This window comes from Eurosta solidaginis, chromosome 1 (genome assembly GCF_040869045.1).
Source record: "Eurosta solidaginis isolate ZX-2024a chromosome 1, ASM4086904v1, whole genome shotgun sequence".
Lineage (NCBI taxonomy): Eukaryota > Metazoa > Arthropoda > Insecta > Diptera > Tephritidae > Eurosta > Eurosta solidaginis.
In genome coordinates, this window is record NC_090319.1 from 32,813,496 (window position 1) to 32,838,863 (window position 25,368).

General features: G+C 37.4%; 1 protein-coding gene across 8 annotated transcripts in view; it reads right to left on the reverse strand.

Moving 5' to 3' along the window:
- The window catches only part of LOC137251091 (uncharacterized protein DDB_G0288805), a 263,301-nt gene that overhangs the window by 36,421 nt on the left and 201,512 nt on the right, over nucleotides 1–25,368 (reverse strand). Inside the window, exon 3 of one of the 8 annotated variants that reach the window (XM_067785156.1) lies at nucleotides 22,531–22,734. The exons of the other annotated variants lie outside the window; for them this stretch is intronic. Within the exon in view, the coding sequence (XP_067641257.1) occupies nucleotides 22,731–22,734 (4 nt within the window). The 3' untranslated portion in view covers nucleotides 22,531–22,730. Of the gene's footprint in view, nucleotides 1–22,530; nucleotides 22,735–25,368 lie in introns of those variants that run through there. 8 annotated transcript variants of the gene reach the window in all.

Genomic DNA, 25,368 nt, shown 5'->3' on the forward strand with positions numbered 1-25,368 from the left:
TGCGATGTCGACACCGTCATTTTGGTGCCGTTTTGATGGCGTTGATGATGAGCGTGCAAAAAGGCTTTTCATTGTCAAAAACGAGGTTAATGTGCAACGTTGATTAGTTGCATGGTAATGAATATTTTTTGTTGTTTACTAAAACACATATACATACAAACATGTATATTAGGGTGGGTCGATTTGTATGGACTAAAGTTAACCGATATCGCGCCATCGATTATTCGATGGGATTTGCGAAATTTCATTTTTTTGACTTTTTTTCGACTTTGATTTTTAAGGTTTTTTTCATGACCTACTAAAAAAATTTTCATACGTATACCCTGTCCGACCCAAAAATGTCCGCTAAAAACGTTGTCGATAACAGTTTTTTGAAAAAAAAAAAAAAAAATATTTTTACTTATTATTAAGAATTCATGAGCTTAACACCGGCTTATAATAATTGAATATTCAATTCGCGGTTCGAATCTCGGTGAAAACTTTGATAACATTACGAAATTGCCTGATGGTGATTACGTTGGGGGTTTTCGAAGTGGTACCATCGCAATATGCCAGTAAATATTTCTTTCTTTCTTTTCAGTTTTCTCTTAGAAAAGCATAATAATTGAATATTCAATTATTATAAGGCGGTGTTAAGCTCATGAATTCTTAATAATAAGTACAAATTGAACACACCATTAAAGAAACATACATAAAAAATATTTTTTTTTGGGTCAGACAGGGTATACATACATGAAAATTTTACAATCAAATGAAAATTTTTTTTAGTAGGTCATGAAAAAAACCTTAAAAACCAAAGTCGACAAAAAATCAAAAATGAAATTTCGCAGGCTCTAAAATTATTATTTTGGGTATGCGTAGTGGAACTTTTTATCTTGGGCCCAAATCCTATCGAAAAATTGATGGTGCCATATCGGTTAACTTTCGTCCATACAAATCGACCCATCCTAATGTATATATATACAGATACAAGTGTAATTTTCTTTTACTAACTATGAAATCGATGGGATAATTTAGATATTCAATATGAAGCAATGAGCGGAAAGTTACAAAAAAAAAAAAATCCAGCAATTTGCAAATTGCAGCATGAAATTGTGTTTAATACGGGAAATCGTTGAATGACTTGAAAATACTTATCATACTAAGTTAAGGTTTTGACACAAAAAGTATGTCATTGTTGATTTGTATGTTATCTATATATGTAGGTAGGTTATCATTATACTTAGCACCATGAAAATGCAAGAAAGTGTCACAAATTTGTACAGATCCTAATCATTATGGCCTTTATTAACGATGTTGATATTTAGGTTTAAGTGGCTGCCTGAGGGCACACTTAGGTCAGTGTCATTAGGGTTGCTGTTATACAAAGAAAATACACTACTACATTTGTTCTTCCAACCATATTGAGAACCTGATCAATGCTACCAAGTCCTTCATGTTATAATCCACGTTTTGGCGCAGATTATCCAGAAAAGGTATTTCCAGAAAGAATTGCCTTGCGCCAGTGCCGGGCAGTTGCAGATGAGGTGAGCCTCCTCTCTTCATTCTTTTTGCAACACCTGCAGCAAAGACGATAAGGCGCTCCTAACCTTTTTCCATGCCAGCCTATTGTGACGAATTTAGTGAAATTCCGCTTATTCCAACCCTTCTGCTAACGTTCGAATCGCTAAAATGTTGAATAAATAACTCCAATATTCAATAATGCAAAATGGTCTTTATTAGATTATTTTGAGAGTACTTTACAATAACAATACTTCACAACCTATAGCGTGCTTAAATCAAAACTGATTAGTCATGCCTCAGCTTGCGCTGCTTTTATGCTGTCGGTTTCCTCGTTCACCTATTTCTCTTAAGGTCTAGTAATTTCGCGAACTTCATGCTTGGTTACCAGCCATATACATGTATATTTGTAGTTTGTATCCATATGCATGTGTATATGTGAGTACTACTTCGGCTGATGATGACATGCGATTGTGAGTATCTCTCCACTGCCTTGTACGTATGTTTATAGTTGATGATTGATTTGTTTACGTACATACGAGTGGCTGCTTAGTATCGACTTATTGATGCTAGTATCGCTTAGTGATGCTAATATTCGTCACACTATAAAGCACGCCTCAGTAAGTACTCCTATAAGTATGGAAATAGTATCCCTGCTTGGGGTGTAAACGTGACGTAATCTTTAAGGATCCCATTTTGGTTTTCTTCGATGTCCGAAACCGCGGTGTTTGTAGCCATATTTCGTTCGCTTGACGATGGATGTGATCTCCTTGCATTAGCTTTCACTTGAAAAGGGGTGTATACCTAAGCATTCTTGGTCAGAAAGAATCTGCTTTCCGAAAATATTAAACAAATTTTAATGGTTTTGAAATAAAAAAAAAATATATTTTTTGGTATAACATTCAAGTTTGCAGGTAACTTGTGGATTTGTGGATTTAAAAATACTAAGGTCTAAATTTATACCATATTTTTGGATGCAAGAAATAAAAGTCCAGCCTTTTATTTCGAAATATCCGAATATATCCATATATCGCGTTCACTTGGGAAAATTTTCGGTTCAATCTCTTTTGACATACCTCAAGAGAGGCCGATAGATTTGTATATAAAGTTCAACATGAATGAAAAAATGTCTCAGATCACTCTTCATGGTCTACATTCAAGCAATTCTGTAGACACGGCACGACATAGAGTGGCTGTAAACATATAAAAAGCTATCAAATATAAAGAGTAATCCTTAGCAGTCTTCTTAGACATTGGCGGGTTTTCAACAATGACCCTCGCTTCGGGATATAAATGCCGGGACATCTATTAGCCATAGGCAGACGAGGCTATACACGTGTATGCCGATCATTTCAAAGAAACGGAAGGGGTAGTGTCTGTAGTATACTGCGCTGCTCCGGAAATAAATTAATCCTTCAAAATGCCAGATCACTGTACTATTTTTAAGGTGGAAGTAGAAGCCATTACCATAGCAGCAGACAACTTGGAGGAAAGTAGCCTGAACTTCAGACGCGTAAATTTTTGTATTAACAACCATAGCTCAAGCGTGAAAGGCGTGAAACCAAGCGTGGCGCTGAAAAGTGACGAATATGATGTGCAGGTCCTGCAACCTTAGACTAACAAAACTACCCTTATCATTGAAAAAAGGGGGCTGTAAACTCCTGATGGACGTCTTGACTAGACACTGCCTTCTGGCGTTACATGCTTTTAAATTAGGCGTTGTCAATGAAAGCAGATGTAAAAAGTGTGGGTTGGAAAAGGAAATGATCGAGCACGTTTTGTGCTCAAGCCGTGCGCTTGCTAAAACTCCAAGTGACAAAGCTATTAGATCAAGAAGCAGCAAGTAGCATTGCACCCAGAAAGCTTTTTGTACTTGCCAAGAGGGTGGAGTTATTTTATAGCTAAGATCGTGGTTTCTGAACGAATTTTTCAGGTTGTTCGTTGAGCAAACTTCTGGTAACATTATGGATTCATTGAGTCTGTGTGAGGTCCTCACACCAGCCAGTTCAACTTCATGTTTGACATCCAGAAAAACACTTATTCAAATGGATTCCTATTTTAATTATTTACAGGTTTAAGTAAGGCTTATTAATCCATCTCACAAATAGTGGCTCTCAAATGGTATCTAAGTACCTCTTCAGGCCTTTTACTCCATATCACGTAGGGATAAGAGTCACACTACCTATATAGGAAAGTCTCTTGCCTTGCCAGATCGACGCATTCGCAAAGAATGTGAGCCGGCGTTTCATCCTACAGCTCACAGAAATGACAAATTTGAGTATCGGATAGATTTAACTTACTTAGGTGATATCGTAGACCACAGTGTTCTGTATTGTACCCAGTTTGTAGATCCTCCCTCCTTAGACCAATGAGTTTAGCTGATACTTTCGTTGCCGGAAGTATAAACAGTTTCACCTATCTTTGCCCTGGGCAGTCAATCCAGTGACGTCTGAATTGTTCTGTTTCCCAGTTACTTATGGTTTCTCTGGTGTGTAAGTCCAAAAAAGGGCTCTGTACTATAGAATGCTGCTGTAGCACCCTGCTTTGCTAGGTAAGCTGCATGTTGATTACCTTCATGTCACTGATGTCCGGGAACCCATCCTAACAAAACCTTGATTTTGGCTCCCAGGTCATTAATGATTTCAATGCAGTCATCCATTAGCTTAGATGTAATTGTGTAGGATTGCAAGGCACGCAGGGCCGCCTGGCTGTCCGACATAATGTAGATGCTCTTCGAGGATGAGCCTCTCCGCAGACATTCTCTGCCGCAGACTTCTATTGCATGGATTACTGCCTGAAATATGGTGGGGTAGCATCCCATTGGTATCGATGTCTTGAAGTTCGGCCCTTCCGTCATCGAATTTCGATCCGTCCGTGCATTACAACTCTGAATCAGGGTCATTATAAGGATTCCCTGTTTCCCAGTGGGTCCTGTCCACAATGGACACTTCAAAGTTCTGTGAGATTCTGAGCTTAGGGGACATTACGTCATGCAATTATAATTAGTGTTGCCTCTTTCTCTATCAGAATAGGGAAGGAAGGTATTCCCACTAAAGCACTAAGGGGGAGGACGTTCTCATCGCACCCGATATGCTAATGCAAACTAGTCGATGCAGTTTGCTTAGTTTTGCTTCTGTCGTTCTTTGCGTGGCCTTCTGCCACTAGGGAAGCATAGGTGTCTATTGGCCTTACAACAGTATTTCATGTCCAGTAAACCATTTTTGGAGATATGCTTCATGTTTTTCCGTGGAGTCGAGTACAGGCGAATAAAGCTCTTGTTGTTTGTTTAGTATAGCATCCAAATGAGCATTCCATGTGAGGCTTCTATCCAGTGTGACCCCTAGGCACAATTTACTGTCTGGTGAAAAAAATCAACAAAACCCTATCCACTTCAAATAACAAAGTTAAAAATAGCACTGGAAAGTTAGCAATCGTCTCCATATAACTGTGTTATTGCACATATTTCCTTTGCAAGTGACATAATTCTTGAGTATTTACTTAAGTACCGCCCATCAGCATTTCCATATGCGCTAGTATTTGTTTATTAAATGATTGCTAAAAATGTCATCAGCATAGAGTAAACAAATAACATGATGAATTACTATTTGTTTTATTGCTAAAAACGAAGACATGCAAACAAAGCCACTGATCATTAACATGAACAACAACAAAAAGCACACATTTAACAAATATAGGCGAAAAATATGGCTATAAAAAATTGTTTTATTGTTTGGTTTTTTAACTATTTATGTATATTTACAATTTGTTGTGTCAAGTGGTTTATGCGCGACTCGTTGGTTTTTGTTGGTTGTCCCTGTCTACCGCAAAATACGCCTTAAAAGCCGTCATTCGACCACTCCGATTTGACTATGGTTATTCACAACCGTTTTCACAATATCACGGCTACTATGCGGATGACAAAATTTATGTGAGCAAACATTACCTAATTTTCCAGCTTTGTGGCGTAAACTTTATTTAGTTTACGCCAACAGTTTGTTTGTTCGTTAAGACATCAATCTTTGTTAAACACTTATTTGATGTTCATTCAAGATTAATGTAAATGATATTTGGAATTTTATATTTTTTTTAACATTAGCGAGGTTTCGATGCAATTGATGTCTGACGGAAGGACACTGATACACCTTGTGTTAGGCCCGGTTTTTCAGTACAAGTTAGACCCAGTTTGTCTATTAAACTACGCTTAAACTTATTCTGGAGTTTTTCAGTCTATTTTAACTGAAGTTTAAGCTGAGCTTAAGCGGCCGATCTGGCAGGGTTAAACTCTAGTTAGCCTATCAGTTATTTGTGTTCGTTCACAATGGCGTCGAATAAACCCAACAAGCATTTGTGCTTGACTACCATTAGTGCTCTTGTTGTTAACAAGGCATACTTCTAGGTTAGATTAGGTTAGGTGGTAGCTGCCCTGATAAGGAGCTCACTTGGACAACACGAAGGTCCGTTGTGATACCACATACACCAAAAATAACGGTGACTTAGATCTAGCTACTTAGAGAATCGTTAGGTAGCAACGATAAAGCTCCGAATGATACCGTTCTCAACTTTGGATAAATCCTTGAGAGATCAAAGTGACTCGCGACCGAAGTACTTTCGCCTAGTTCTGGCAAAAGCTGGGCAATCAAGCATAAAGTGATTTGGTGATTCCACCTCATCATCTTCTATACATCTGCAGCAGGATGAAGTTTCCAGTATATTGAGACGTACCGCATGGATACCCATGGGACAGTGTCATGCCAATACCCCAAGCCTTAGTGAACCCAATTATTTCAGCAGACCTCCTGCCATCCCCTCTCGGCCAGAAAGATCTTGCTACCCTGCAAGACATGGTGTCCGCCCAACGTTTGCTGAGCTGACTCGAGGCCCAGCTATGGAGGAGCAATCCACAGGTAGCCAGCGGAATCCCCAAATCCTGTTCAGTTGTACCAATGCGGACTAAGAGATCCGCTTGACAGTCACCCGGGATATCACCATGGCCCGGGACCCAGATAATCTTAATTGTAAAATAAATCGATGCAATCGAAAGCGAGGTCATGCACTCCCAGACCACCCTCGATCGCACTGTAGTTGAGCTCAAGGCCTTGATAGCCGCTTGGCTATCAGAGTAGATGTTAAATTCCCTAGCCGTAGTAGCACTGGATAGCATTTCATCCACCGCATCCATAATCGCAGCAACTTCCGCTTGGAATACACTGCAGTGATCAGCCAACTTAAACTTGCGGTTTAGATTTAGCTCTTGACCACCATCTCACAAAGCCAGTGTACTACTCCTGGCGAGAGTCCCCATCTCTTTCCGATAGCCCCTCTGCAGTAGTACAAGGCAACGGCGGCCTTCCTGGCCCGATCTTCCACACTGGGTCTCCAGGACATTTTCTTGTCCAAAACAATCCCCAAATATTTAACCCTATCAGAAAGTACCAACGGTACCCCTCCAATCGAGGGAGTTCTGAAATCGGGCAGGCATACTTCTAAAATCTCAAAAATTTTGTCGAAACAGTGACTCAACTTGAATATCATAAAGTTCTCAGCAAAAAAGGATATTTTTTATAAAGCAAAAAATGTTACTACTTAACTTGAAAAAAAGAGAATTCCTAAATTGTACTTATCTGTGGTTCCCTAACTGGACTGAAATGTAATATCTCAATGCTACAGTATTTTCACGAAAATAAAATATATATAAATTATTTTTAATTAATAGCGTTTCTTTACTGCTATCAGCCAGGTGTTTATTTCCCATAATAAACATCTGTTGGCTTTGGTGGTAACCACCTCAGGGAAGATTTTTTTCAACCCACCTCAACCCGATATCCAATGTAAGATTTTAACTGGAGAAGTTGTTTGTTGGGTATGCATTTGAGAGCAGTACATTTCTCAAAATCTCTCAAAGGTCGGAAAATAATTTGAGAATGACGTCGGAGATTGGAGAATGAAGTTGGATATCAACTTGATAACTATCTGGTTTAAGAATAACATCATGCTCTAATGTTGGATATCAGCTCCGGAACTAGATATATGTATATTTCTCTAAGGCTGGAGAAATATTTGTGTCCATATTTGTTGGGCAAACAAAATCCAGCTTGTTGAAATTCTATTTCATGTGGCAACTCTGTTTTTCATTTGCAACTTGTAATCGCATTTTTGCTTTGCGAATTCTTTCTTTGTATTCGCCATTTTAACTTACGAATAATTCTTTTCTACTGTGTGTATCTAACCGACGTTGAAGTAAGTCGAAATAAACATTCTTTATTGTTCAGAAGAGCGGCTGTTTTTATTTTAAATTAGAGGACCTCCAACAGGTTATGGGCCCAGCCCCTACATAAAGTGCTAAGAAAAATGAACAATTCCTCGTTTTTTAATGTTGAGAAGTTGGATGAGTCCAACTATGACGCATGGTGCGTTCAAGTAAAAAGTATACTTGTATACAAGGAGCTCTGGGATGTGGTGTCAGGTGCACTTATGCAGCCAGCTACAGAAGCCGAAGATGCTGAACAAAAAGCATGGAAATCGAGTGATGAGAAGGCCATGGCAACAATTGTGTTAAGCCTAACGCCAATACAAATTGCCTATGTGAAAAAATGCAAAACAGCAAAAGAAGCATGGAGTGTGTTGCAGGATATACATCGACCAAAAGGCCCTGCGCGAAAGGTGTCTTTATTTAAGCAGCTACTGGATATGCGCATGGCAGAAAGTGATAAGGTACAACAATATCTAAGCAATTTTTCGAGTATAGTTGAGAAGCTAGCAGAAATTGGTATAGATCTGCAGGAGGAGTTATTTGTAATAATGCTCCTAGCTAGTCTTCCGAAGTCTTTCGAAAATTTAGTTGTCGCGTTAGAGTCACGCGATGAGCTTCCAAAGCTGAGTTTGTTAAAAATTAAATTGCTTGAGGAAGAGCAACGTCGAAAAATGAGTGTGTCGCCTATTGCAGAAAGTAGCGTGCAAGTTTTCATGGCACATGAAAAGGGTAAAAGCAGTGGCAGCAAGTCGTCGCAGCGAAGTAAATGTTCTAGAAATCGATCGAACTTAAAATGTTTTAGTTGTGGACGCACGGGTCATTTTGCTGCACAATGCAACAAAAGCAACAAAAACCAGGAACAGACAGATAAAACAAACGAGAAACCAAAAGCATTTACTCTGTTCTCAGCGTTTGAGTCAAACAACTTGCAGTCGAACGTATGGTGTATCGATAGCGGAGCCACGTCGCATATGTGTTGTGACAGAAACATGTTCGATGAGTTGAATGAATACAATGAAAACATTTTGTTAGCTGGTAACAAATGTATAGAAGCAATGGGAAAGGGAACAGTTCGACTAAAAGCAGAAGGGAAAGAAATCCAGCTGATTGATGTACTTTATGTTCCTGTATTGCAATGCAATTTTATTTCAGTATCGAAAGCAGTGAAAAATAACCTTTGCGTTAAATTTGCAAAAGATTTTGTCACGGTATATGAAAACAACGGCAGCGTAATATTGCGTGGAAACAAAGTTGGTGGTATATTTTTGTTCACAGAAAATAAGAAAATGTTATTCTTTGCAGGCCAGCAGAATGAAGCAATGAAGTGGCATGCACGGTATGGTCATTTGAACTATGACAGCATGCGTATGCTTGTAAACAAAAATTTAGTGAACGGGCTTCAAGTAAATGTGCCAAAATCTATTCAGTGTGTTGTATGTATGCAGAGTAAATGTGTAACAAAACCATTTACATCAAGTTCAAATCGAGCAAGCGAATTACTTGAACTAGTACATACAGATGTATTTGGGCCAGTAAAAACATCGGCTGGTGGTTCGAAATACGTATTGACATTTGTAGATGACAAATCAAGATATGGTTTTGTTTATTTAATGAAGCACAAAAGCGAAGTTTTCAGTAAATTTAAAGAATTCAAGGTTTTCGCTGAACGTCAAACTGGGTGTCTAATTAAAGCCATTAGAAGTGACAATGGCACTGAATACACAAATAATTTGTTTCAGCAGTATGTAAAAGATTGTGGCATTTTGCATCAGTTCACGGTACCCTACACTCCGCAGCAGAATGGTGTAGCTGAACGCTATAACCGGACATTGGTAGAGATGGCACGGAGCATGCTAATTGGTGCGAATTTGAGTGATACATTATGGGCAGAAGCTGTAAATACTGCAGCCTACTTGCGAAATAGGTCACCAACAAAAGCAGTTGATGAAATGACGCCTTATGAGGCATGGTATAAAAGAAAACCAGTTGTGTCACATCTAAGAACATTTGGATCAGTGGCTTACGCCTTAGATAAAAAACCTAAAAGTAAATTCAATGCTAAGGGAAAAGCGTATGTAATGGTTGGTTACGGTAGTGCTACCAAGGGCTATCGCTTGTATGATTCTGCCACAAGAGGAATTATTTTAAGACGTGATGTATCATTTATAGAACCAACTATTCCGAAAGAAAATCTAAACGTTGATTTATATATTTTAAAGTCAAATCAAGATAAGCCAGAAGGTGAATGTGTAAGCACTGAAGACAAGCTAAAGAGTGAGTGGGTTAGCACAGAAGACAAGCCAGAAAGTGAATGTGTTAGCACTGAAGACAAGCTAGATAATGAACGTGTTAGTGCTGAAGACGACCCAGAGAGTGATTATAAATCTGCAAAAGAAGAAAGTGATGAAGAGCCTGCTACTAAACAAGTAGGACCTGGTCGGCCTAAGTTGGTGCGGTCAGGGAAACCAGGAAGGCCAAAGAAAGAATACCATTATGCAAATTTTCTCAATGATGTTGATATTCCGAATACAGTGGGTGAAGCCATGTCTAGTGACCATGCAAGTGAGTGGCGTAAAGCAATGTGTGCTGAATATCAAGCTCTTTTAGACAACGATACATGGGAGCTAGTAGATTTACCAAAAAATCAGAAAGCCATAAAGTGCAAATGGGTATTTTCGATCAAGAAAAACAAGAACGGTGAAATTGATCGATTTAAGGCAAGGCTAGTAGCCAAAGGGTGCAGCCAAGTATATGGGGTGAACTATACCGATACGTTTTCACCTGTGGTGCGGTATTCTACGATCCGTACAATTTTCGCGTTAGCTGCAGAGTACCAGCTATACCTACACCATGTTGACGTTTCATCTGCGTTTTTAAATGGTATCATAGATGACGAAATATATATGGTGCAGCCTGAAACATTTACAAACAGCGATTATCCCAATAAAGTCTTAAAGTTAAAGAAAGCTTTATATGGTTTGAAACAGGCAGGACGTCAATGGAATATGAGGTTGCATGACATTTTAATTAATATTGGTTTTAAACAATGTGTAACAGAGCCTTGCGTATATACGAAGCATCACGACGGGCACATCAATTTGTTAGCAGTGTATGTAGATGATTTGCTAATAGCCAGCTCAAACAAGAAAGAGATGAGCTCTATTAAACACGAAATTTCGAAAAGACTGCAAGTGGTAGATAAGGGTCCTGTTCAATTATTTCTTAGTATGGAAGTCGAAAGAGAAGGTGAAAGGGGCGCAATAGCTATACGACAAAAAGGGCAAATCAAAGAATTGCTGCAACAACATGACATGTTAGACTGTCGTCCTATAGCAACACCACTTGATCCTAAGCAACAAATATTATGCGCTGATTCTAGTTGCAAGCGCGTTGGCAAACAAGAGTACCAGTCGCTGATAGGCTCGTTGTTGTATCTGGCGTTGTGCACAAGGCCAGATATTATACATACAGTGTGCAAGCTTGCGCAGCATAATAATGAGCCACATAGTGAACACTTGGCAGCGGCAAAAAGGGTGTTAAGATATTTATGTTCTACGATTGATTTATCGCTCACGTACAGTAAGAAGGGAACGCCGATACAATGCTATGCTGATGCTGATTGGGGTGGAGAGTCACTCGAGCGCAAATCGTTCACTGGCTATGTATTTCTTTTAGCCGGTGGTGCGGTGTCTTGGGAGTCGAAGAAGCAATCAACAGTGGCCTTGAGCAGCACCGAAGCGGAATACATATCGTTGTCAACTGCCGCAAAAGAGGTTATGTTCATAAAACAATTTTTGGACGAAATAAATGTACATAGGCCTGACAAAATTGTTGTAAATGGTGATAATTTAAGCTCATTACATCTTATCAAAAATGCTGTATACCATACAAGATGTAAGCACATAGAAATTAAATATCATCATATAAGAGATATGTATCAGAAAAATTTAATTGAATTACAATATTGTTCAAGCTCAGATAATATTGCAGATGTATTTACGAAAAATCTAAGCAAGTTAAATCATAACAAGTTTGTGAAATTGTTAGGTTTAATCTAGTACATGTAAAATAACTTCAAAGTTTTTTTTTGAGTTAAATTATTAATTTGTGACTGCAAATGAATACCAGATTTGAGGAGGAGTGTTGAAATTCTATTTCATGTGGCAACTCTGTTTTTCATTTGCAACTTGTAATCGCATTTTTGCTTTGCGAATTCTTTCTTTGTATTCGCCATTTTAACTTACGAATAATTCTTTTCTACTGTGTGTATCTAACCGACGTTGAAGTAAGTCGAAATAAACATTCTTTATTGTTCAGAAGAGCGGCTGTTTTTATTTTAAATTAGAGGACCTCCAACACAGCTGTTGTCGTATCTACAAATAATCTAGATAATAAAAAAGCAATGTTGCCATACAAAATAGCCTACCCCAAAGGCGGCCTTAAACTCTGACTAAAAAACTGCTCAGTAGTTTAACTGGAGTTTAAATTTGACTAAAGGTTAAAGCAAACTTAGTTTCAGCTTAGCTCAACCAACTACTGAAAAACCGGGCCTTAGTGTATTAGTTTCAAATTTGTCACATTTCAAATCACAATAATTGTTTACCGATAAAATTCGAAACTTTCTTAAATTTAGGAGATCTTTCTCCATAGCATGAACAAAATTAAAACTTCCTTATAAAATATAGAAAGACAAGTGGTATTAGATATAAACGAAAAGTGGCACTGAAGGTGGTACAAAATCGAAAACGATTTATTTCTAAACCAAATTTGACAAGTGATGACGAAAAATCATCCATTTACTACAACACATAGCTCAATTATATGGTTGGCTCATCTCATCAGCTGATTTTATTTTTGTCATTGCTTGGTCGATGGGATTGTCAAAAGGATATGGCAAACTCAACATAACATGTTGCAACATTTTCTTACTACATACAAAAACTGCTAAGTTTTATGTTTTCATTCCATTCCATTCACATAACACCAACACACAGATTTTGAAAATCTGAACTAACATATTTTCTTTTTGTACAAATGAGCCAACCATATAGTTGTACCATGCTACTAAAAATCGACTGCTTTGTGGAATATCACTTTACCTCGGCTACCTGTTGAAACGCTTTATCTCACGATTTGCTTCAAAAACGTGTTTTTCAAACGTTTTCCGAGATAGGCCATTAACGAAACGATAGCCGATATATTTCATTATTCCTGCGTTTGTTCATTTAATTTTGATTTGCTTTTTGTTTTTGTTTCGTTAATTTTCATAAAATTTTTCTATTTTTGTTATTAGTTTGGCTTATTTGTTTCGTTTGCTTTGTTCTCTCTGGGTGGTTTGTTGGTTTTTCTTTCTCTGTTTGCGTTGTATGTTCCGTTCCGGTTTGTTAACTAATTGATTTTTTAATTTTGTTATTTATCTTGTGTTGTGTTCGTGTCTTGTGATTATCGTGTTTCTTTTGTTTTACTTGGGATTCAGTTTTTATTGAATTTGTTTGCTCTTGCTGGATTTGCTTGGTTTTTTGTTTGGTTTCGGCTATTGTTTGGCTTACTTCTGACTTTGTTAATTTCGTCCTTTATTAGTTTGATTTGGTTTCATTTTGTTGTTTTGTTTGACTTATGTTTTACTTGTTTTTTTTTAGTTTATTTTCCCTGATTAGTTTTTCTCCTTGCTATATTTATTTTGTTTTTATTTGTTTGTTGTGCTTATTCTGTTTGTTTGTTTCTTGTTTCTGTTTTGTTTGTTTTGATTGTAATTTTTTTCGTTTGTCTTGCGTTTCGTGATTGTGTGTTGCATTTGTATTTTTCTTGTTTGATTAATTTATTTTCTTTGTTTGCTTTCTTTGCTTTGCGTCTTTTTGTTTGACTTTATTTGTGCATGTTTCTTGGTTTGTTTGATATATATTTTGGGATTGTTTGTATGTTTCATTAAATAAATAAATAAATAAATGTAAGGCGCGATAACCTCCAAAGAGATCTAAGGCCGAGCTTCTCTTCCAATTTGCGTCGTGCTCCTCTTGATTTTTCCCTACAAATTGGCCGGACGGGACCTACATGTTTTATGCCGACTCCGAACGGCATCTGCAAGGCAGATGAGTTTTCACTGAGAGCTTTTCATGGCAGAAATACAATCGGAGCGCTTGCCAGACACTGCCGAGGGGCGACCCCGCTTAGAAAAATTTTCTTCTAATTGAAAAATCTTATTTCTAAAATTTTGATGTTGCTTTGCTCGGGAGTTGAACCCAGGGCATACGGTGTGATAGGCGGAGCACGCGACCATCACACCACGGTGGACGGTGTTTCACTTCTATTTTCTATATTTTCTTGTTGTGTTGTGTTTATTTTATTTGTTTTATTTTCCCTTTTTTTGTGCGCTGGTCTGGTTTAAGTTGCTACTTTATCTTGCCAGGGTTTCTTTTTCGTTTGATTTGTTTATTATATTGGGTATGTTTTTCGGTATTTTTGTTTCTTTCTTTTGGTTTGGCTTGATTTTTGGTTTTGTAGTATTTTTTTAGGTTTTGCGTACTTTTCGTTTTGTGCTTTTTGTTAACTTTTTTTATTTTATTTTTTCAGATTTGCTTGTTTCGTTTGCTTGGCTTCTTTCTAATGCGATTATCATGGTTGAACCCCGTTTTAGAATTGATTTTTTTTTAATTTTATAATTTACCGCAGAATTTCAGCAGCTTTACTATATACGCTTATACAAATATGTAAATAAGACGTTTTTTGAAAAACTATGTGAGATTTCGCCTGATTTCGCATATTTTATCAAATTTTTCAAACTGGTGGCGACCTTGTGGAATATCGTTATTGGGGGAGAACTACTTACTTACTTATTTAATTGGCGCTTAACCGTCTAAACGGTTATGGCCGTCCAACAAGGCGCGCCAGTCGCTCTTTCGCTCCGCCAACCGGCGCCAATTAGTCACACCAAGGGAGTTTAAATCGTTTTCCACCTGGTCCTTCCAACGGAGTGGGGGCCGCCCTCTACCTCTGCTTCCATAGGCGGGTTCCGATAGAAACACTTTCTTGGCCGGAGCATCATCATTCATTCGCATAACATGGACTAGCCAGCGCAGCCGCTGCGTTTTAATTCGCTGGACTATGTTGATGTCTGCGTATAGCTCGTACAGCTCATCATTAAATCTTCTTCGGTACTCGCCTATCGCCAATGCGTAGAGGTCCACAAATCTTTCGAAGAACTTTTCTCTCGAACACTCCCAAAGCTGCTTCATCTGCTGTTGTCATGGTCCATGCGTCTGCCCCATATAGCAGCACGGGTACGATAAGTGACTTGTAGAGTATGATTTTCGTTCGCCGAGAGAGGACTTTACTTTTCAATTGCCTACCTAGTCCAAAGTAGCATTTATCGGCAAGATTGATTCTTTGCTGGATTTCAGTGCTGATGTTGTTGCTAGTGTTGATGCTGGTTCCCAAATAAACGAAGTCTTTTACTATTTCGAAATTGTGGCTGCCAACAGTAGCGTGGTTGCCAAGGCGCGTATGCACTGACTCTTTGCTCGATGACAGCAGGTACTTCGTTTTGTCCTCATTCACCATCAAACCCATCTTTACCGCTTCTTTTTCCAGTTTGGAGTAAGCAGAACTAACAGCGCGGGTGTTTAGGCCGATGATATCAATGTCATCAGTATATGCCAGTAATTGCACGCTTTTATAGTATATTGTTCCAGTGCGGTTAAGTTCTGCAGCTAGTATAATTTTCTCCAGCATAATAGTTTGGAACGGCTCGGAGAGGCCTTCCCAATTCTGACTGAGCTGATGGTGTTGCTCAATGGGGGGAACCCAAATTCAGACATAGCAGCATATAGGCAGCTCCTTTTCGTGCTGTCGAAGGCGGCTTTAAAGTCGACGAAGAGGTGATGTGTGTCGATTCTCTTTTCACGGGTTTTTTCCAAGATTTGGCGCATTGTGAAAATCTGGTCGATGGTAGATTTACCAGGTCTGAAGCCGCACTGATAAGGTCCACTCAGCTGGTTCACGGTGGGCTTCAATCTTTCGCACAATACACTTGAAAGGACCTTATATGCGATATTAAGAAGGCTGATTCCACATTAGTTGGTGCATTTTGCAGTATCCCCCTTCTTGTGGACTGGGCAGAGAACACTTAGATTCCAACCGTCGGGCATGCACTCTTCCGCCCATATTTTGCTAAGAAGCTGCTGCATGCACCTTACCAACTCCTCGCCGCCGTACTTGAATAGCTCCGCAGGAAATCCATCAGCACCCACCGCCTTGTTGTTTTTCAATCTGGTTATTGCTATTCTAACTTCGTCATAATCGGGCGGGGGGACATATATTCCATCATCATCGATTGCGGGATCGGGTTCTTCATCTCTGCGCGCTGAATTGCCGCCTCCATTTAGGAGAACAGAGAAGTGTTCCCTCCATAATCTAAGCACTATCTGGACATCAGTTACAAGGTCCCCGTTTTCGTTGCTACAGGAGTTTGCCCCGGTCTTAAAACCTTCCGTCTGTCGCCGTATTTTTTGGTAAAATTTTCGGGCGTTATTCCTGGTGGCTAGCAGCTCAAGCTCCTCGCACTCACGCCTTTCTGTTTCTGCCTTTTTTCTTCCTGAAAAGGCGTCTCGCTTCCCTTTTCAACTCACGATAGCGTTCACACACTCCTCTTGTCGCGCTCACATTTAACGTAGCCCTGTAGGCAGCGTCTTTTCTTTCGGTTGCAACGCGGCATTCTTCATCGTACCAGTTGTTTTTTCGTGGCCGCCGGTAACCAATTTTTTCCTCGGCGGCAGTACGAAGTACTTTGGAGATATGCTCCCACTGCTCCTGTATTCCTTCAGGATGAGTTGTGCTCTCAGAGAGCAAGTGTGAGAGTCGAGTTGCGAAATCGTTGGCAGTCTGTTGTGATTGAAGCTTTCTGACGTCTAGCTTTCCTTGCGTTTTTTGTTCCTTGGTTTTAGCCGCGTTGAGGTGGGTGCGTATTTTGGCTGCAACGAGATAATGGTCCGAGTCGATGTTAGGTCCTCGGATCGTGCGCACATCTAAAACACTAGAGGCATGCCGTCTGTCTATCACAACGTGATCGATCTGATTGCGAACATTTCGATGAGGAGACAGCCATGTAGCTTGATGTATCTTTTTATGCATGAACCTCGTGCTGGATATGACCATGTTTCGAGCACCGGCAAAGTCAATCAGCCTCAGTCCGTTAGGAGAAGTTTCATTGTGTAGGCTGAACTTTCCGACTGTAGGGCCAAAAAAAACCTTCTTTGCCCACCCTGGCGTTAAAGTCGCCAATCACGACTTTTATATCATGGCGGGGCAGCGCTCGTATGTGCGTTCTAATTGTTTATAAAAAGTGTCCTTCGCCTCATCGTATTTCTCCTCTGTCGGCGCATGGGCGCAGATGAATGATATATTAAAAAATTTTGCTTTTATTCGGATAGCGGCGAGACGCTCGTCCACAGGCGTGAACGCCAGCACTTGGCGACAAACTCTCTCTCCCACCCCGAACCCGACGCCGAAACTGCGCTTATTCGTATGGCCACTCCAATATATGTCACAATTTTTGATCTTCTTTCTTCCTTGCTTCGTCCAACGCATTTCTTGGATGGCGGTGATGTCAGATTTTGCTTTGACGAGGACATCAACCAGCCGGGCATCTGCACCAATCCCATTCAGTGAGCGGACGTTCCAGGTGCATGCCCTCAATTCATTGTCCTTCAAACGTTTGCCTTGGTCGTCATCAATAGAGAGTGTATTTATCCGAGGCTTGTTGTAATATTTCATTGGAGTATGGTTTTACGTGGCGGGTCCCAAGCCCAGCGCACAACCCGCTCAGCGGGGGTGAAAATATTACTTGCACGTTTATATAGCGAGCCGCTTGCTTCAAGACAGACGCCCGCTTGCAGCCGCACCTAGAGGTGTACAGACGCTGTCGATGAGATCTTCCCCGGCTAGCCCTTAAACCGATTATGTCAGAGTGGCCTAGCCAGGTGGTCGCCTTCTCACATTAGCTCACCGCTACACGGATGTTTAGCGGCTACCCAGAGGATACTTGGCCGCAAGCGACCGGCAGTAGTGAGCTGCTTGAACCGCATGCAAAAGAATCGCTCTTGCCATTCCCAGTGAATGGCGGTCAGAAGCTTTCCCCACTTTCGTGGACTTCTACACACGGCTCCACCCTCCAGGAGAACTAAGAGAGCTTATATTGTAGAGTATTTCCTAAATACAAATTTTCAACCGATTGGGTGCGGCTGTTTTCTAGATACTTATTAGCGGATATAGGGACGAATACATATAATAACGCTAGATGGCAAGAGGGGAAGTTGAGGGAAATAGAAATGAAAAACTAAAAAATATGGAAGATAAGAAGAGGAGAGGGGGAAAACTAAGCTGATATTAATGCAATAATGATAACGACAAGACGAGGGCGATAACGGAATTTCGACGAAAATTTGTAGATGAACTCGAAGTAAATTTACGAAAATTTCTTGGGCAAACATACATTTTCTAGTGATTCTCTCTGGCGAATTAAAAAAAAAGGAATGGGCGAATTTTAATGGAATATCCCAGCGAATTTGAGACCGATGTTTTAAGTGAATTTTAGGGATAGAAGAGAAATAATAAAGAAATCTTTTGGGACAGCCTAAAATCCGCTTTTTTATGAATTCAACTTCCACGCAAAACGACTGTGCAAAATTAAGAAGGTCTCTCCAAACCGTTCAAAACTAAACGAGGGTTTATTTTCAAACGATTGCGATTTTTAAACTTTGAATTTGAAGCAGGGAAGGATGGAAGTCCTTACTCATTTAGAAGGACGAGGTGAAAAGCCAAGAATACGAAAGGGCACAAGTAAATTTATAGATTTCAAAAAGCTCTAATTTTCCGTAACTCCACCGAGCCCTGAAGAAAAGCTGGCAAAATGAGCAGTACCGCATAAATTCGAAAGGAAATTAAAGTCGCCAAATGAGCCACCCTTCTTTGTGCCCCAAAACTTTGATTAAATCTAATCCAAGTACAAATATTTTTAACGGACCCATTTGGACTTTCAGTTTAGTAAAAGCTGACAAACAAATAATTTGAGTAGTTTTGTAAAACCCACAAAAATGCAAAAATATTTTTTACTGTTTATGCGCCAATAACTGAACCGGTTGCTTGTACTTTGAAGTTCAAAAGCGCATTTCAATGTTTTGCTTTGGCTGCTGTTTTTTTCTTTACCTACGTAAGACGAAACGTTGGGTTGGTCAAGTTTGCCAACTTACAATGTTATCATATTTTCTTTAATGGGTGTGTTCAATTATCAGTGTTAATAACAACGGTTATCAAGTAGTAACAAAAATGTGCCAAATGTAGAGAAATGCTGGTAAAATGGCAAATAGAAAAATACATTACTGTTGTTGATAAAAAAATAGTACAAAGAAGTAAGGGAGGCTAAGTTCGGGTGTAACCGAACATTACATACTCAGCTGCCAAATTACAGCTTGCAAAACTTTTAAATTACCTTCTTTTAAAAGTGGGCGGTGTCACGCCCATTGTCCAAAATTTTACTAATTTTCTATTCTGCGTCATATGGTAACCCACTTACCAAGTTTTATCCGTCTTTGGTAATGAATTATCACTTTTTTGGTTTTTCAAAATTTTCGATATCGAAAAAGGGGCGTGGTTATAGTCCGATTCGTTCATTTTAAATTTCGTTAAGATACCTCCAAATTTACTCAAGTTATCGTGTTTACGGGCAGACGGACGGACATGGCTAAATGCATTTCCTTTTTCGCCCAGATCATTTTGATATATAGAAGTCTATATCTATCTCGATTAGTTTATGCCGTTACGTCGTACGGTTTTGCGAACAAAATTAATATACTCTGCGAGCTCTGCTTAGCTGAGTATAAAAAGCTCAAAGGTTGAAGAAAATATTTAATGCTCAATTTGATTTGCAGCACTGTTCATAATTCTGACAATCTTCTCGTAGTTTTCAGCATTTGTGGAAGAGTATTTCGATTTCACTGCGTTCCATTCATGATTGAGTATCATTCGGTTATGTACATACTAAATTTAAAGTTTCGAGTAAAAAATTTTGAGATTTTGTTGAAAGTTTTTGAAAACGTTTTTAAAATTAATTTACATAGGTTTTCTTACATAACTGAAAACTTCAAGTAAAAGCTTCGAAATTTAGTTGAAATTTTTTAATAATGTCATTGAAGATTTTCAAAAAGTTGTTACATTTTTCAACTTTTTCGAAAATGTTTTTGAAATCTTGTTGTTTTTCTGCAAATATAATTGAAAAATCCAAGTAAATAATTTTAAATTTTGTTGAAGGTTTTCACAAATTCCCGAAATCATTTAGGAAATTATTATACATATGTACGTACATAAATTTCGTTATTATTGAAAACTGCAAGTACAAATTGTGAAGCTTTATTGACAATTTTCAAAAAATGGCTGAATTTTTTAATTTGTCGACAACATTTTGGAAACTGGTTTACACAGTTTTCATAATAAAATTGAACAGTGCAAGTTAAAAATTTAAGGTTTCATTGAAGATTTCCAAAAACTTCTTGAATTTTCTAATTTCTCTAAAATAATTTTGTAATTTGTTTTTTTACATAGTTTTCGAAATATATCCGAAATTCCAAGTAGTGGATACATTTTGTTCGAAATTTTGTTCGAAATTATCAGAATTTTCTAATTTTTTCGGAAATGTTTTTGAGATTAATATATATAGTTTCCGTTACATTATTGAAAACTCCTTGTCAAAATTTGAAGTTTAGTTGACAATTTTTAAGATTGGTTAACATAGATTTTGTATTATAGTGACAAATTCCAATTAAAACGTCAGAACTTTGATAAAAAATTTAATAAAATATACGTAATACCACGTACAGTATTCCTTCCAAGATTCCAAGGGCTTTTGATTTCGCCCTGCAAAACTTTTTCATTTTCTTCTACTTAATATGGTAGGTGTCACACGCATTTTACCAAGTTTTTTTCTAAAGTTATATTTTGCGTCAATAGACCAATACAATTACCACGTTTCATTCCTTTTTTCGTATTTGGTATATAATTATGGCATTTTTTTCATTTTTCGTAATTTTCGATATCGAAAACGTGGACGTGGTCATAGTCGGATTTCGGCCATTTTTTACACCAATACAAAGTGAGTTCAGATAAGTACGTCAACTGAGTTTAGTAAAGATATATCGATTTTTGCTCAAGTTATCGTGTTAACGGCCGAGCGGAAGGACATACGGTCGACTGTGTATAAAAACTGGGCGTGGCTTCAACCGATTTCGCCCTTTTTCACAGAAAACAGTTACCGGCCTAGAATCTAAGCCTCTACCAAATTTCACAAGAATTGGTAAATTTTTGTTCGACTTATGGCATTAAAAGTATCCTAGACAAATTAAATGAAAAAGGGCGGAGCCACACCCATTTTGAAATTTTATTTTATTTTTGTATTTTGTTGCACCATATCATTACTGGAGTTGAATGTTGACTTAATTTACTTATATACTGTAAAGATATTAACTTTTCTTTTAAAATTTGAATTAAAAAAAAAATTGTTTAAAAAGTGGGCGTGGTCGTTCTCCGATTTTGCTAATTTTTATTAAGCAGGCATATAGTAATAAGTGTAACGTTCCTGCCAAATTTCATCATGATATATATTTAACGACTGCCAAATTACAGCTTGCAAAACTTCTTAATTACCTTCTTTTAAAAGTGGGCGGTGCCACGCCCATTGTCCAAAATTTTACTAGTTTTCTATTCTGCGTCATAAGTTCAACTCACCTACCAAGTTTCATCGCTTTATCCGTATTTGGTAAGGAATTATCGCACATTTTCGATTTTTCGAAATTTTCGATATCGAAAAAGTGGGCGTGGTTATTGTCCGATATCGTTCATTTTAAATAGAGATCTGAGATGAGTGCCCAGGAACCTACGTACCAAATTTCATCAAGATACCTCAAAATTTACTCAAGTTATCGTGTTAACGGACGGACGGACGGACATGGCTCAATCGAATTTTTTTTCGATACTGATGATTTTGATATATGGAAGTCTATATCTATCTCGCTTCCTTTATACCTGTACAACCAACCGTTATCCAATCAAAGTTAATATACTCTGTGAGCTCTGCTCAACTGAGTATAAAAATAAACACAACTCTTCCAAATAAAATGAAGAATTAAAAAAAAAATTATATGAAAGACAAATATCGCAACATTTGTGTATAATCTGTCAATTAATTTTCATTCCGACTGCTCAGAGGCAATACTTTTCAAACCGATAATTTTTGGTCGGAATCGAAATTGAGAACACCAATCCATTTCGATTCCGAAAAAATTGATCGGAATCGGAATTCAGAACAGGCCTGATAGTATATATCCCATACAACCGATTGTTCAGATAAGAAACTTTGCGCAATTTCTTCCCCATTTTAACAGCTAGAAGATTCAAATTTCACCAAATGCTTACGTATATAGCATATATTGTTGTCTGAAAAAATCATAGAGATCGGTGGTATATATATTATATACCCATATAAACTGTAATTTTTGCCCCTTTTTTACGGCTAGAAGCTTCAAGATTCATCAAATTTCATCAAATAGTTACGTTTACGTCATATATTGTTGAAATGCGTGATTCGTAGTCATAGTTTTTACACGCAGACCACAAAAAACCTGAAACTTTGCATCCTCACACAAAGTACCTACCTGTTTTTTATTTTATATTTATCTAAAAATCGTTTAGGTATGTAGATCTGTTCACTATATATTTCTTATCTTATACATCTGATTATTCGGAGATTACGAACGGGATAAGATTATTGTTCAGCCCCATTCATGAAAGGTATGAAGTCTTCGGCACAGCCGAAGACAGTCCCGTTCTTACTTGCTTGGATTGATTTTTTTTCGAACGTGCAATTTAAATGAAATTTTTTCATGTTTACGTACCTTACGTAATAGCTCACTTGGTTTCTGAGAAAATAATTTGTTGCTTACCTGAAAAAGAAAAAAAATATTTGTTAATCAAAATATAAATAAAACATAAATAACATGATTTTCGGAACGATTTTCCCTCATTACTTTTCAAATTTGGCTTGGTGGCAAATCAGTTCCGCCATTGTGCTATATTCCGTGACAAATTTCATTCAAAATTGACAGCTAATAACGGGAAATTATTCCAAAACAATAATTCCAAAAAATAAAAAAAATAAATAAATAATTAGAAGATAACCCCAGGTGGCTACTCTACTTAGAATAATTTTTATGGAAATCACGAAAGTGATTTAGAGTCTCTGCCTTGCCAGACCCATTCATTCGCAAAGAATATGAATTGGTGTTTCATTCTCAAGCGCACAAAAGTGACAGATTGGTGAATCGGACCCAGTGAGAGTTCTCTGCTTAAATTAATGAGTTTGAATAATACACTCGTTGCTGGGAGTATAAACAATTTGGCCTGTCTTCGCTTTGGGCATTCATTCCAGTGTTGTCTGTACTGCTTTGTATATCAATTACTTATGCGTTGATAGACAACCTTTGGTATCACATCACCTTTCTATGATGCGAAGGACTTTTTGCAGACGACATCATCAATCCATTGGATTTAAGTATCTGAACGAGGTCATCTATGACTAAGGTCCGCAAGAGAGGAGAGAGTACACCCGCTTGGGGGCATTCTCAAGTTACCATAATTAGCTCAATTGTCTCTCTCAATTCAAGACTGATTTTTTGTTCTTAAGCATGGATAACACCCAATGAATGATCATTGGGCTTATATCTTTGCCAATTCAGGCTTTTGCGAAAGCCCCTGAGATGTCAATAGAAGCGCAGAATGCCCTGCACCAAATTTCATTTCATGATAGGAAAAAAATAAAAAAAAAAGATATTAATCGCTTAAAGTGATAAGATTAACGGCACATATAACTGTTTCCTCCTTTTTTAAAGAACACACTCACAAATATGTATGTAAGTAAACCGAATATTCAAACAGTATTATACACATTTAATAGGACAATATTTTTGTTGCTAAATTACAAACAGAATGCGCATTGTTGCTTTTTAAAGGTTAATAAATACTAAAAAAGGTTCCAAGTGCCCATACAAAATGGATGTAAATATTCTATACACACACACACACACACATCCACATGCTATTAACACCAAATTGTGCTTTATAAATTTCACTGTTATGGTCAATGCTAACAAAGCACACACATACTTACATATTTACACACACAAATATTTAGCATTGCAATTTTTGCCACAAGTGGCAAGTTGTCTAGATTTAGATATAAGCAGATGCAAGATACAAGAACAACAAACAACGCAAAAAGTTCGTTACTTAAATCTTTCGTCTTTAATGTTTTTAACAACATTTCCTGTTCTCTGCTTGCCAAAGTAATTCTAACTCTAACGAATTATCACAAAAAAAAAAAACAAATGAAGATTAAACTCATAATGGGCAGCAAATAACTAGACAACAATAACAACATCAACACCTGTAACACTAACAATAACAAACAAACAATGAATAGCAAATAAATTAAATACAAAATACATAACATAATAGCCGCAAGTGTAAGCAAGTGCATTGGTATGAGTGTATATGTGTGTGCATATGTGCATAAATTAGCTAACGAGAATATTATAAGCACGTGCACGTGCACTTAACTGCAAAATCCGTTGCAGCAATAATTTAAATCAACAAATGCTTATGGTTAAACGCTTTTTGTTTAACAATAACAACAAACAACAAGCGATCGTGTTAAAACTGTAAATTAAAATGAGCCGTAATAAAGAAAAAGCGTGAAAAATATATATGTATGCATTTACACTTGTGTTCACAGAAACGAATTTCAAAAAAATGTTTTTGAAAAATTTAAAAATTCTGATATTTTTTGAAAAAGTTCAACAAAATTTTAAACTTTTTAGTAGGAGTTTTCGATCAGATAACATAAACTACGTGCGGCAATTTTAAAAATGTTAGAAAAAAATTTTGCAAATATTCAACAAACCTTTTACTTAGAATATTGAATTAGTTCACGAGCACTATAACACGTTTTAATAACGCTTTAGAAAATTACGAAATTGCGTTATAAAAATCTTCAACAAAACCTCAATTTTTAACTTGCAGTTTCAATTATAAACGAAAATTATGTTAAGTGATCTCAAAAATGCTTTTGATTATTTCAAAATGTGGTAAGTTTAAGAAAATCGTCCACAAAATTTCAAACATTTTGCTCCGAGTTTTCAAAAATATAATGAAAAAATTGAGAAATTCGAATTTTTTTTGAAAACATTCAACAATATTTTTAAAAATTTTTACTTGCAGTTTTCATTTATGCATCGAAAACTCTGTTAACTTTGAAAGTTGAGAAAGTCTTTGAAAACCTTAAAAAAATTATAAATCTCATACTTTCAGTTTTCAATCATATAACGCAATATATGTAAACAAATTTCGAAAACCTTGTTAAATTTAGGAATTCTTCAAAAATCCTCAACAATATTTTTAACTTTTTACAGTGAGTTTTGATTTCTATCACGAAAATTGTATTAAAGAATTCCAAGCGTGTTTTCGAAAAAATGGGAAAGTGCAAAAAGTTTTTGAAAACCTTGAAGGAAATTGCAATATGG